We start from the raw sequence: 12,535 nt of genomic DNA, 5'->3' as shown, positions 1-12,535 counted from the left end.
CCTATTCCCTTATTTCTACAACCAAAATGAGACATACACCATTACACCCACCTTGTTTACACCCACTTCAAGCCTTGGCTGACACAATCATGTATGTTTTAAGGTACTATTGGAACTAAAATTTTCCCTGGGCTATTTCATATTTTTCAATTTTGTTCATCTTAATTTTCTCCAGCCATACTTCTCTACTTTCTCAATGATCTTAATCTCCTACTGCAGATGGGCAATACCAGAATGTGTGCGTGTGTGTGTGTGTGTGTGTGCGCGTGTGTGCGTGTGTGTATCTGGGATGGGGTGGGGATGAAGAATGGGGAAGATCACCAGAAAACTTTGCCAAGACACTGTGGGCCCATCCTATCAAGTGGTAGCATGACCTGTTTGCAAACATTCTCATTTAGCTGACTCAGGACCTGCTGGGTACATGGGTCCTGCCTCAGAGGCTGTTGGCAAATATAACACTTTTCTTAACAGTACCAATTCCCCATTCTGCACTCATCTACTGGATGACTAGCATGCTTCTTCATGGCCCACTCATTAAGCAGGAACCAGTGCCAGATCACCCGTCTCTGTCAGTTGGTTGTACTGTGGTGGTTTATGTGTTGCTCTGATGCTGGAAGCTATGCCACCAGTATTTCAGATACCAGCAGTGTCACCCACAGTGGGCAGGTTTCATTGGAGCTTCCAGACTAACACTAGGAAGAAAGGCCTGGCAGTCTACTTCTGAAAATTAGTCAATGAAAACCCTATGGATCACAAAAGAATATTGTCTGATATAGTGCCAGAAGATGAGCCCCCCATGTTGGAAGGCACTCAGTATACAGAGTGGCTGCAATAATGAACTTGGGCATACCAACAATCATGAAAATGGTGCAGGACTGGGCAACATTTTGTTCTGTTGTACATGGGGTTGTTATGAGTCGGAGCTGACTTGATGACAACTAACAATAACAACAGCACCCAGAAAACAGATAAAAAGACCAAGAGTCGTACACTGTGGAAGCTAGAATGACATCAGTAGTTCTCAATCCTGGAACTGAGGCACACTGGGATCACAGGATATGTTGAAAATAAAAGTCTTGGGCCCCACTTCTAAAGGTTCTGACTCATTAAGTCTTAGGTGAGGCCCAGGATTGTATATTTCTTAAAGAACTCTCCCAGATGACTCTGAGGCACAGGGAGGTTTCAGACCAGTGCCCTCAAATGTTATCCACTCTGAACCAGGATAATTTGCTTTCCTGAGCAGAGAGTTCTCAAAAAGAGCAGTGGCAGTGGGCTCCTGGGAAAAGAACAAATCCATGAGGGAAGCAGAAAATCAGGGTATCAGGTGAGACCCTGGCTTGGGAGAAGCTGAGCTCCCTGGAGAGTTGATGATACTGTTATTCTGGTGGTGATCAGATGATACTGGCCCCCCGCCCCCACCCAGGAGAGTCAGGAGGGGCATTATTCCCCCCTCACTTCTACTCAGGGGTCTTGCCTTTTAGGTTTCTGATAACCATATCAGCTAAAGCTCTGAGTAGACAATTGTTGAGGGCTTTGTGCTATCTCCACTGAGGATTTCCCATGAACCTGCTTTGAAATCTTCTCCTGTTCAGGAAAGCTCTCTAGGTGTCTCTGCTGCATTTACCTAAAATAGACCTCTTTCTGGATTTCCTTCTTTGCCCCTTTCTTTCCCTCACCTCCCAGAAAGCAAGATCAAAGAAACAATGACTCCAGGAAAGAGGTTGGGGTATCTTCCCTCCTAATCCTCTTGTCCCCACTCCCACTCTGCCTCATGTCTCTTCCCCAGAGTCCTGCCCAGGCAGCAAATAGAGAATGGGTAGCGGGAGACCCAGTCCTTACAGTGCTGGCCCCAGTTCAGAAGAGGCCTCAGAATATAGACGTAGTAGCCGCATAAGCCTTGATACCCTCAGAAGAGAAAGATGGCTAGACTCACTATAACTGACAAGGGCCAGCCTTGAACTTACTACTACTTCCTCCTTTCAATACCTGGTCCTTTTGTTGCCACATGCCCTGCACTGCCAGATAAGAGTATACTCACTTCATCAGTTGAAAGGTTGGCTGAGTATAGTGGTGTTTTTGTTTTTTTTGTCCCCTCTTTCTGCTACAGTGAACAAAGCAGGCACCTGAACTCAGGGTTTTTGCACAGTCCACTAAGGAGGGGTCTTCGGGCTTCCTACAGGCTTTAGGGCTTCAGAGGTTGCTTTGATTTTAATCAGAATGTGGGTCCCTGCACACTCCTGCCCTCTGCTGGACAGACAGATCTGGGCTACAAATCTTGTAAACACCTTTAACTCTGCCCTGAGGACACCTGGGCAAGGCTGTCTCAGAGAGTCAGGCATGGAGTGGACAAGTAAAATCAGCTTCCCCAGAGCTCTGGTAACTGCAAGGGAACCAAGTTTGGTAGGTTACAGGATGCCTTTGGGAGACTCTCAGGTCTCAGTTGGACCTGTTTAAAATCTGTCTCCATCTACAGTTCACTGTGGGATTTGAGCAAGTCACCTAAATCGCTCTAAGCCTCAGTTTCTTTGTCTATAAGATGGGTCTATAAAATCGATTCCCATGTGATCTTTTATGTAACAAGCTCAGCCCAGAGCCTCGCACATAGCAAGGGCTTAGTTGATGACTGTTCCCGTCCTTTTACCTCTCCTTATTCCAGAAGCCATCTCCGATCTTTCCCTCTTGCTCCCACAGGCCTCAACACCTCCCAAGCACAGAGTGTCCCTGTCATCAACAGTGTGGCCGGCAGCCTGGCAGCCCTGCAGCCTGTCCAGTTCTCCCAGCAGCTGCACAGCCCTCACCAGCAGCCCCTCATGCAGCAGAGCCCGGGTAGCCACATGGCCCAGCAGCCCTTCATGGCCGCCGTGACTCAGCTACAGAACTCACATAGTAAGGACATGGGCATGTTAGGGGAGGGGAGCATGAAGGGCCCTTCACAACCCTGCTTCCCTCTCTTGATCTGAACTGTCTTGGAAACTCATTGGTTTGGTCATTTTTCCTTAAGTAGGGCTTTTCTGACTTTGAGTACCAATGAAGACAATTTCTCAACCATAAGCCTTGAGTATTGCTGTGACTTTTCTAGTTTCGTTCTCTATTACCAAGGTTCCCAAGGAGAAAGTTTGAAGAGGACAATTTAGGCCTACATGTAAAGGGGAGTTGGAGATAAAGAGCAGAGATAGCATAATTGTGGAATAAAAAAAAAAAAAAATTGTGGAATACACGCCATAATTTCCCACACTGGCACCCATGGAAGACATCACCAAGTCAACTATAGCACCTTTTCCCAAATTCTTGTTAGTTGCTGTACAGTCGACTCTCAACCTAAAATTCCAAGCAGCTATTACCTAAAGATCAGGGTTGGCATGTGATTTGAAACCTGTTTCCCTTGCCCAAAATAGAAGAAGCTTCCAGCACCCCATGCCCTCTAACTTATACACCCTAAACATCTCTAATCAAGAACTCATGAACATAGGTGGAAAGTACCAACCATGTGCCATCCTGGACAAGGAGTATTACAGTTTCTTTCCCCACCCACCGCCCACCCCAGACTGTTTCCCATATCCAGTTTCTACCCCTGCTTTAATCTACCTTTCAATCCATTATTTCCCACCCATCCCTAGTCCCTGGATCTCTGCCCCCAGACCGCAATCCTCTAGCTAGACCTAGGTATATGCCCTGGCCTCCAAGTTTTGGGAGGCCCTGTAGAAAGGATGACTTCCCTGCCTCAGGCATAGTACTAGAAGAACGCTAGGGAAGTCTCTGGGACAGAATGCTAGTCCTGGAGGCAAACAGACCTGAATTTAAATCCTGGCTCTTACACTTACCAGCTATGTATTGTTGTTGTACACCATCGAGTCAGTTCCTTTCATAGTGACGCTACAGGACAGAGTAGAACTGCCCCGTAGGGTTTCTTTAGGGAAGAGATTGCCAGATCTTTTCTCCCGTGGTGCCGCTGGTGGGTTCCAAAGTCTGACCTTTCAGTTAGCAGCCTAGTGCTTAACCACTGTGCCTTCAGTGCTCCTTTACCAGCTATGTAGTCATTGGCAAGTTACTTAGCTGCTTTAAGCCTCAGTTTCTTCATCCATAAAATGGAAATAATGTGCATACAGGATCATATGAAGATAAAAATAAATATCCACTCAGAGCCATTATGATGATGAAATAAAAATAGGCGTGAACTGTGTTTTGCTGGCATAAAGTTATAGAAACACAAGTGACTTTTTTTTTATTAACGGACTCCTAGAAGGCAGGGAAGGGGAAGAAGACTTGGGCTTCTCCCCTGGCTGCCTCAGACAGAGCTACAGGTCTGAGGGAGAGCAGCCAAGTTCAGTCCTCTTCTATCCTCAGGGCTCAATCCCTACTCAGGCTTGTGGAGCTGGTTTCTGAGCACCATCTCACATTCCAATCACATTTTTGTGCTTTTAAAAATCTGCCACAGCCTGTAGCAGAGTCTGGGGACATGTATGCCTCACTCCCCTTCCCCCCAGAGCCTGGCCATATATTCCTCACTTTCCCCCACCCCCTCACCTGGCCAGGCTTCCTAGTGGTCAGGCCTGGGTGGGACAGTCAGAGGTTGGTCACTAGTGGCCTGTGTCCTGCCAAGGCCCAGCAGGCCCGGCTGGTTACAAAAGATGCCGTATAAGGCCCTTGGTCCAGAAATAACCAGCCTCCCTGTACAGGACGGGCAAGCCAAGGAGTGGCAGTGACCTTCACTCTCTTTCCTTACTTGGGGAACTCCTTGGTAGGCTCCATGTTCTGAGGACAGGCTGGTCCATCTCTCACTACCAGGCACCCACGTGCTTTCATTAGTTGGTCCTGTGACCTGAAATTTACATGAATTTTATGGATAACTAGCATGAGTCAAAAGGTTCCAGACTTGGAAAACAAGTACAAGGAAAAAAAAAATCACACGCTCCTAGAGGTTTTATTTGAATCTAGTCTCCTTTTAAGGGGCCCTAGCAGCGCAACGGTTAAGTGCACAGCTGCTAACCAAAGCCGTGGTTCAAACCCCCCCAGTGGTTCTTCGGAAGAAAGACCTGGAGATCTGCTCCCATAAAGATTACAGCCTTGGAATCTCAATGGCAGTTCTAGTCTGTCACATTGTATTGCTGTGAGTCAGAATCAACTCCATGGCACCTGACAACAACAACAACACAAGTCTCCTTTTGTCTCCATAAGGCTATGATAACATTTTAGCGCAAATTGAACAGCCCAGAAACATACAATTAATTGTATCTGTATAATTACAATTACTAATCAATCTACAACAGCTAGCGTGAGACCTCATGTTTGAGTCACAGCAGAAATGGTAAGCATATATTGGCCAGCTCCTTCATGTTTGCTGGCACGTAGAACTTTTGGGGCTTGAAATCCCAGATGAGCCACACTTGCCTACGGATCACTTGTTCGATATCCAGGCATCTAATATTTTATTGAAAGTGAGCATAGTAGTTAAGAGCTTGGCTGCTTACCAAAAGGTTATCAGTTTGAATCCACCAGCCGCTCCTTGGAAACTGTATGGGGGAGTTCTACTCGGTCCTGCAGAGTCGCTGTGAGTTGGAATTGACTTGATGACGATGGGAGAGGAACAGGAGGACCCCCAAATACCACTACATGTGGGCAGTGTATAAGGGTGTTTATTTATTCAGTCAAAAGTACTTTACACGTGATCTCTTCTCATCCTACGATAGTTATCATTCCCATTTTACCGATGAGGAAACTGAGGTTAAGTAACTTGACTGTGGATCCAGGATTAAAATACATGCTCATTCTTTTTACCACATCATGCTGCCTTCCTAAACATAACCACCACCAGCAGCGCCTTTTATCTGCCCAGGAAAATGGGAGCTATGGTGTGGAATGGGGGGGTCTGTAACTGTGTACATATCTGTGCTATCTCCAGTTGATTTTGTCTTCACTCTCTCCAGTGTATGCGCATAAGCAGGAACCCCCCCAGTATTCCCACACCTCCCGGTTTCCATCTGCGATGGTGGTAACAGATACCAGCAGCATCAGTACACTCACCAACATGTCTTCCAGTAAACAGGTAATGTCAGCAGGATGCGGGTGGCGAACGGGGCCATGACTAAGGCTATTGGTGTGCAGTAGGTGTGGCAAGCTTGGATGTGGCCTTAAGTTTGATCCTTCTGAGACTCTCTGTTACTTGCTAAAGGAATCCCTGGGATCACAGGTCAAAGAAGATGGACCACAGGCCAGGCTAAAGGGGGTTATTGTTCCCCCGACTCCCCCAACAAGAGCACTAAGTAAAGACTGAAATTTGATAGGTCACTGGAGACTAGATTACGCAGAACCTTTGTGTATTCCAGTTGAGTGTTCCCTGATGAATTGCTTGATGATCCATGGAAAAAGGTACTTCCAAGGAGGATTCAGGAGTCACATTCTTCTTACTGACTTTCATGCTTTGCAAGAGGGATTCCTGAGGATTTTCCACAAGTTGACCCCAGTTAGTCAATGGAGAAAGTGAGGCAGGGATCCTGAGGCTGTCCCCTCCCCCCGCCCCAGTCAAGGACCCATGCTGGACCCAGAATGCTGTAAGCTCCAGGGATGATCCAGTTCTTACAACCTATGGGGATTCCCCAGTAGACAGCCTGGGCTTTCTAGGGGGCTGCATTCATTTGGTATTTTCAGTAAGAAACTTAGAACCAACTTCCTGTTGCAGAGCGAACGGGGAATCCAGAGGTTTAGTCACTGTTTCAGCTGATGACTAATTCCCCCCTTCACATAGAGGTGATCCGACTCGACAGCAATGGGTTAATGGTCACACAGAGGTGATGGCGTAGTCAACTGTGAGCCTCGCTGCTGCAGCCTGGACAGCTGGACTGCAATGGCACACGGAAAGTCAGAAAACAGGACAAGATGTCTGAACACTGATGACGACTCCAGAATAACACAATACAGCCTTTTAGTAGCTGGGGTCTGTGCAGTGTGGGAACTGTTTGGCCTTTATTGATTACTAGATAAATAGACAACAACCTTGAACTTCATGTCAGAGGCTCTCCATAGAGTCTGACCTTCTTGATGGTCTTTTTTTCATCTAAGCACTGCAAATCACACCTCATGCACTGCTGTGAGCTTCAGAGCAGGTCCTTCCACGGGCCTGGGGTTCTCTGTTCTTTCCTTTACCCCCATCTCCTTCCAACCAGTACAGAGCTTCTCCAGCCTTGTGGTGTAGTGGAGCAGGTGGCTCTATTCTTGGTTGTGCCACTTGCTCGTTGACCTTGACTTCCCTGAGCCTCTTTTTCATTATCTGTAAAATGAGAGTTGTAACATCTACTTATTCTGAGGATTTAGTGAGGTCATGTAGATTAAGTGCCTGGCATGTCTTGGGTGCTGAAACATGCACATGGCCTGGTCAGCAGGGCTCTGGAGTTAGGGGTAGAAGGAGAGGTGTGTGGGACCTGCCTTGCCACTCTTCTCTCACCCAATGGAAGATGAAAGAACAACACCCCATTGCCCTGCCCTTCTACTCCTGTGCAATTTCCCAGTCTTTGTAGTGAGCAGGGAAAACATTTATCTATGCTCACAAATCTCAATCAGGGGGGCAGCCAGGCGCAGCAGCCCTCCTTGGGAATACCTTCCCTTTGAAAGGTTTATCAATCCATCTGCCGCTTGGTCAGCCCTAGACGGGCCTGTGATTAATTATTCCTGTCTTTCCCAAGTTGACTTTGATGCTTGCTTGTTGAAACAAGTCCTCTGAATTCAAGAAATGGCCTCTTAATCCAAATACTTTCAGATGCTCCCTGAGATCCTGCACCAGCCCCTGAGTGGCTTCCCCTCCACCGGACAGAGTAGCCAGCTGACCTTGAAGCTGCACGAGCAGCCCTCTAGAACCACCATGAAGCTTTCTCCATGTCCCTAGACTTTTCAGGAGTCTGACGATAGAAAAGTCTGGGATGATGATGATGATAGTAAGAATAAAAAGTATTCATGTAGCACTTTTACTGTTTATACTTCTCACAAACATTGCTTTATCATGTTCTCTTTATTATAACCTCCTAAAAAGCACAAAGAAGTACACTGATGCTCAGAGATGGGGAGTGTGACCTACTCAAGACACAGAGATGATAAATTCTGGAGCTGGCCCTCCGGACTTTAGTCTTTAATTCCAAATCCTGAACTCTTCCCACTAAACAATACTTGCCTTCCAATACCATCTTTAAAATGCTCGTGGTAATTGCCCTTCTTATGGTCACTAATGACCAGGAACAAGAATAAAAATGAAGCCCACGTACTGTATTCATATCAGGAAACTCTTCTCACAGGCTGAAGCAGAGGGAGGAAATGGGAAAGAAGAATGAAGTAAAATGCAGGTAAGGGTGCTGCCTCCTGACAGCAGAGGCGTCATCCAAGGTGACAGTTTACAGACTGCTCCTAAGACAGAGGGTCAGAAGTGAGCTCCTAAAGAGACCAGGAGGCAATTCTGCTTTTTTTCTTTGTTTTAAAGTATTGTTTTCTCAAAGGGATTTTAAAATTATTGCTAGATATCAGAGTCATATAGGGTGGGAGGAGAGGATTCCTTGGTCAAATATGTTGGGCAAACTGCTAGATTAAACAAGTTAAGCACCACCTGGCAAGGCTTCTCAGAACCTTTCATGTGCTAATGTGCACATTGAACAGGGCCATGTGGTGCACCCATGGAAATGCTATTTTAGAGGCACGCCAGTGTGGTAGGAAGCCAGCGTGGTAGGAAAAACAGACTGACCTGAGCTAATCCCAGCTCTATTGATCCTCTGCTATACAACCTTGGGCAGTTAATTAACCACGGTGAGACTCAGTTTCCTCATCCGTAAACTCAGAAAATTCTACCACCACAACCACTACCACTCCCTTCTCACCTCCACCTCAGAGTCCCTGGGTAGTGCTAACAGTTACACACACTTGGCTGCTAACCAAAAGGTTGGAGATTCAAATCTACCCAGGGGCACCTCAGAAGAACAGTTTAGCAATCTACTTCCAAAAAATCAGCCATTGAAAACTCTGAAGCACAGTTCTACTCTGATACACATGGGGCGTGCATGAGTCAGAGTTGATGGGACGGCGACTGGTTTTTACGCTGACCTCACAGAATATTCAAAGTGCCTAACAGAGTATCTGGTACAGAATCAAGTATTCAGAATGGTAACTCCCTGGGCCTTCTCCTTTCTGCTGATCCTTTTAGAAGACGGTTGTCTCCCCTCCCTTCTACCAACTCCTTCAACATTTAACTCAATCCTCAACCTACATGTGGTTGAAGGAGGTTCTGACATTAAAATTTCAAGATTAGAACAATCTCTCAAGCTCATTCATCCTCTTGGGCCTGGGCTGCAGATCACTGTTTCCCATTCTCCTGGTGACACAGGGGTTCCCTCTCATCCACCCCCAGGGAAGAAACAAACAGTTCAAGGGCCTCTCAAGGGAACCAAGCCCTTTGTGCTTAGCCAAATGCCTAGGCTATAGTAAAAAAAAAAAAAAAAAAAAAACTAGTGTAGATCTCAGTAAATATGAATAAATGAATACATTCAGAACTAGCACATTTTAAATGCTTCCCATTTGCCAAGAAGTACTCTGGGTGCTTTTCCTATTTACCTTTCCTGGCCAACCCTCCCTCTCATTCTATAAGGTAGATATTTTTACACCTGATTTACAGAGCGGGAAACTGAGGTTCATAGATGGGAAGGAATCTGGCCAAGGTCACATGGATGATAAGTTCTGGAGCTGGACCTCCAGACTTAGGTCTTCTGACTCCAAATCCTAAACTCATTCCTTTAACGGTACTTGCCTTCCTATCCATTTTTTAAAAATTGTGGTGAAAATCTATTTACTAAAATATTGGCCAACACAACAACTTCCACATTTACAATCCTTCCTATCTATTTTTAAGCACCCATAATGATGACCCAAGGTTATAAAGGTATAAGGCTAAAACCAGGATTTGAAATTGTATCTGTCTGATCTCAATACTTCCTATTATCAAGACAGATATGCCCCAGGGGGGTCGTGGATCACTTTTCAGGAACCTCAGGCTGGGACCTTCTTATCCAGAATCCTCCTGCAGCTACTCCCATCTGTCCTTTGCAGAGCATATACCTTCTCCTCCTCAGCCCTTGGGTGCCAGTGAGGTACTGTCTGAGTGGGCCATGCTAAGCTCTGAAAAACAATGCCCGGCAGTCTGGAAACACACACTGCAGCAAGCACTGACCTCGGTCAGAACAAGTGTGGGCAGGCTGTGAGCTGACTCCTGCTTCCATGACTTCCCTACCTGCTGTTGCTGCACTTCCCAGTTTATAGGGAGGTCAAGGGAGGGCCTCCAGAGCAGTCACTAGCCGAGGGTGCTGACAAGAAGGTGGGCACCTCATCATAAATTCCTTGCAGCTGTTCTTCTCCCTCCCAGCCCCTTTCATTGCACAGTGAGGCACTATTGCCTGATTGTTAGGAACTTGGACTTTAGAGTTAGGCAGACCCAGGCTCAAGATTTTACCACTGTTTAACTGCATGACCACAGGGAACTGTCTTAGCCTCTCTAAGCCTCAGTTTCCTCACCTGTAAAGTGAGAATAATGGGATCGTTGAAAGGACCAGATGCAGTAAGAATTGTAAAACCCTTAACTCAGTGCTTGGCTCAAAGGAATAATCTAGTACATTTTTTTTGGAAGCTGGGTCACACTCCACTTTCCTTCCTGGCAACCATGAGTGTCTCTAAAGCTTTAGAAGGAGATTTTTAAATGACAAAGGACATTTATTTCCCCTTGTTGCCACATTCAGAAGACTGAAGGAAGCAATCTTACAAGTGGTTTAGAGCACACATTTTGCAGTTGTGAGACCCTGGATGAGTTACTTATACTCTTTTTAGGCCCCAGTTCCCTTTTCTGTAAAATTGGAATTGCAATAATTATTTTTCATTAATAGAGCTACAATTACTCTAATGTAAGTTAATAAAAATAGAAGTGAGTTATGTATACTCTCTATCTTCACTTCCTCACCCTCAATTCTCTCTTGAGACCACTCTAGACTGGCATCTTCATGCCCATTCACAAACTCATGGGCATGGGCACATGTGTGCCTAATATAGCTGATGTTGTTGTTAGGTATTGCCGAGTCGATTTTGTCACATAGCGACAGTAGAACTGACTCATAGGGTTTCCTAGGCTATAATCTTTATGGAAGCAGATCACCAGATCTTTCTCCCACGGAGATGCTGGTGGGTTCAAACCGCCAACCTCTTGGTTAACAGCCGAGCACTTAACCATTGCACCATCTCAAAGAGAGCATGCCTAAAACAGGAACTTTTCATTTTGCCTGAGTTTCTCTCAACCCTAACTGCTTCCTCTGTGGGCTTCTCCATTTCAGCAAATAGTACCAGTTGTAGGTGAGAGAGCCCTAAGAGTACCCTTGATTTTTCTCTCCACATCCCACATCCAGTACATCAATATGTTCTGCTAGGCATTCTACAAAATGCATCTTAAATCTGACCATCTCTCACCATCTCCATCAGTACTGTCCTAGTCCAGGTCACCTTATCTCTTACTGGTCTCCTACAGTTCCTCCCACCCCCATCTCCTGCATCTACTCTTGCCCCACTACCATCTATTTGCTACACAGCCACCAGAATGATTTCTTAAAAAGCAAAATCAGTCATATCACTCCCCTGCTCAAAACCTTCCAATAGCTTCCCATAACAACCAGAATAAAATTCAGAGGCTTACAAAGCCCTATGTGATTGGACCATTGCCAATGTCCCCATTCTCACCTCCTCCTCTCCTCTCTGGCTTGCTGCTTCAGCCATACCAGAGCTAATTCCCACCTCAGGAATTTTGCATTTAGGGTACGTTTTGCCTGGAACACTCTAAACTTGCATCTTTACATGCTTGCTTCTTCATTTCATTTAGTTTAAATGTCACCATCTCAAAGAGGCCTCTCCTGGTCCCACTCCCTAAATTATTCCCTTTTCCCTCAACTCACCCAACCTTTTACCATGCTTATTTTTCTACAAGAGGACTCATCCCCACCTAAAATTGTAATTGAGTGTGTGTGTGTCTATATATCTTTACTTGTTTATTGTCCAAAGCCCCCACTAGAACATTAGCTCCACAAGGATATGGACAGTGTCTTTTTCATATCTGCATTCTCAGTGCCTAAAAAAAGTGCTAAGAATGTAGCAGACACTCCAAAATATGTTAAATGAATGAGTAATTATCTACCTCAAAGGGCTGATGTAAGAATTAATTGCTATGATGCATGGAAAGCCCTTAGCATGGTGCCTTGCACACAGTATGTTAGCTATTACCATTATCTGAGGAATCCTCATAGAATTAGGGTGTCCTTAACAATACCTACAGCTACCACCCCTTTCGGATGGAGGGCTTCATAGTCACTCAAAGATCTTCTGGGCAAGGCCCCATGGGGCTGGGTATGCTGGGCCTCCGTTTCTGAGGGACTACAGTGTACCCCTTATCAGATGTTTGTGTTTAGACTCTGAAGGGGGCAAATAACTCTAGTTCCTCTGACAACATTTAGGGCTCTGCCACCATTTTATTATGTGA

General features: G+C 45.8%; 1 protein-coding gene across 4 annotated transcripts in view; it reads left to right on the top strand.

Annotated features, from left to right (window-relative positions):
- Window positions 1-12,535, top strand: part of HNF1B (HNF1 homeobox B) — a 61,469-nt gene that overhangs the window by 46,972 nt on the left and 1,962 nt on the right. For 2 of the 4 annotated variants that reach the window (XM_003414562.4, XM_003414563.4), the window contains exons 7-8: window positions 2,692-2,886; window positions 5,925-6,043. The exons of 1 other annotated variant lie outside the window; for it this stretch is intronic. In XM_003414562.4, the coding sequence (XP_003414610.1) occupies window positions 2,692-2,886; window positions 5,925-6,043 (314 nt within the window). The remainder of the gene's footprint in view (window positions 1-2,691; window positions 2,887-5,924; window positions 6,044-12,535) is intronic. One more of the 4 variants, XM_064271389.1, reaches the window with a different exon arrangement.

The sequence above is a fragment of the Loxodonta africana genome, chromosome 18 (assembly GCF_030014295.1).
Source record: "Loxodonta africana isolate mLoxAfr1 chromosome 18, mLoxAfr1.hap2, whole genome shotgun sequence".
Classification (NCBI taxonomy): Eukaryota; Metazoa; Chordata; class Mammalia; order Proboscidea; family Elephantidae; genus Loxodonta; species Loxodonta africana.
This window is presented reverse-complemented; position numbering and strand designations above follow the sequence as displayed.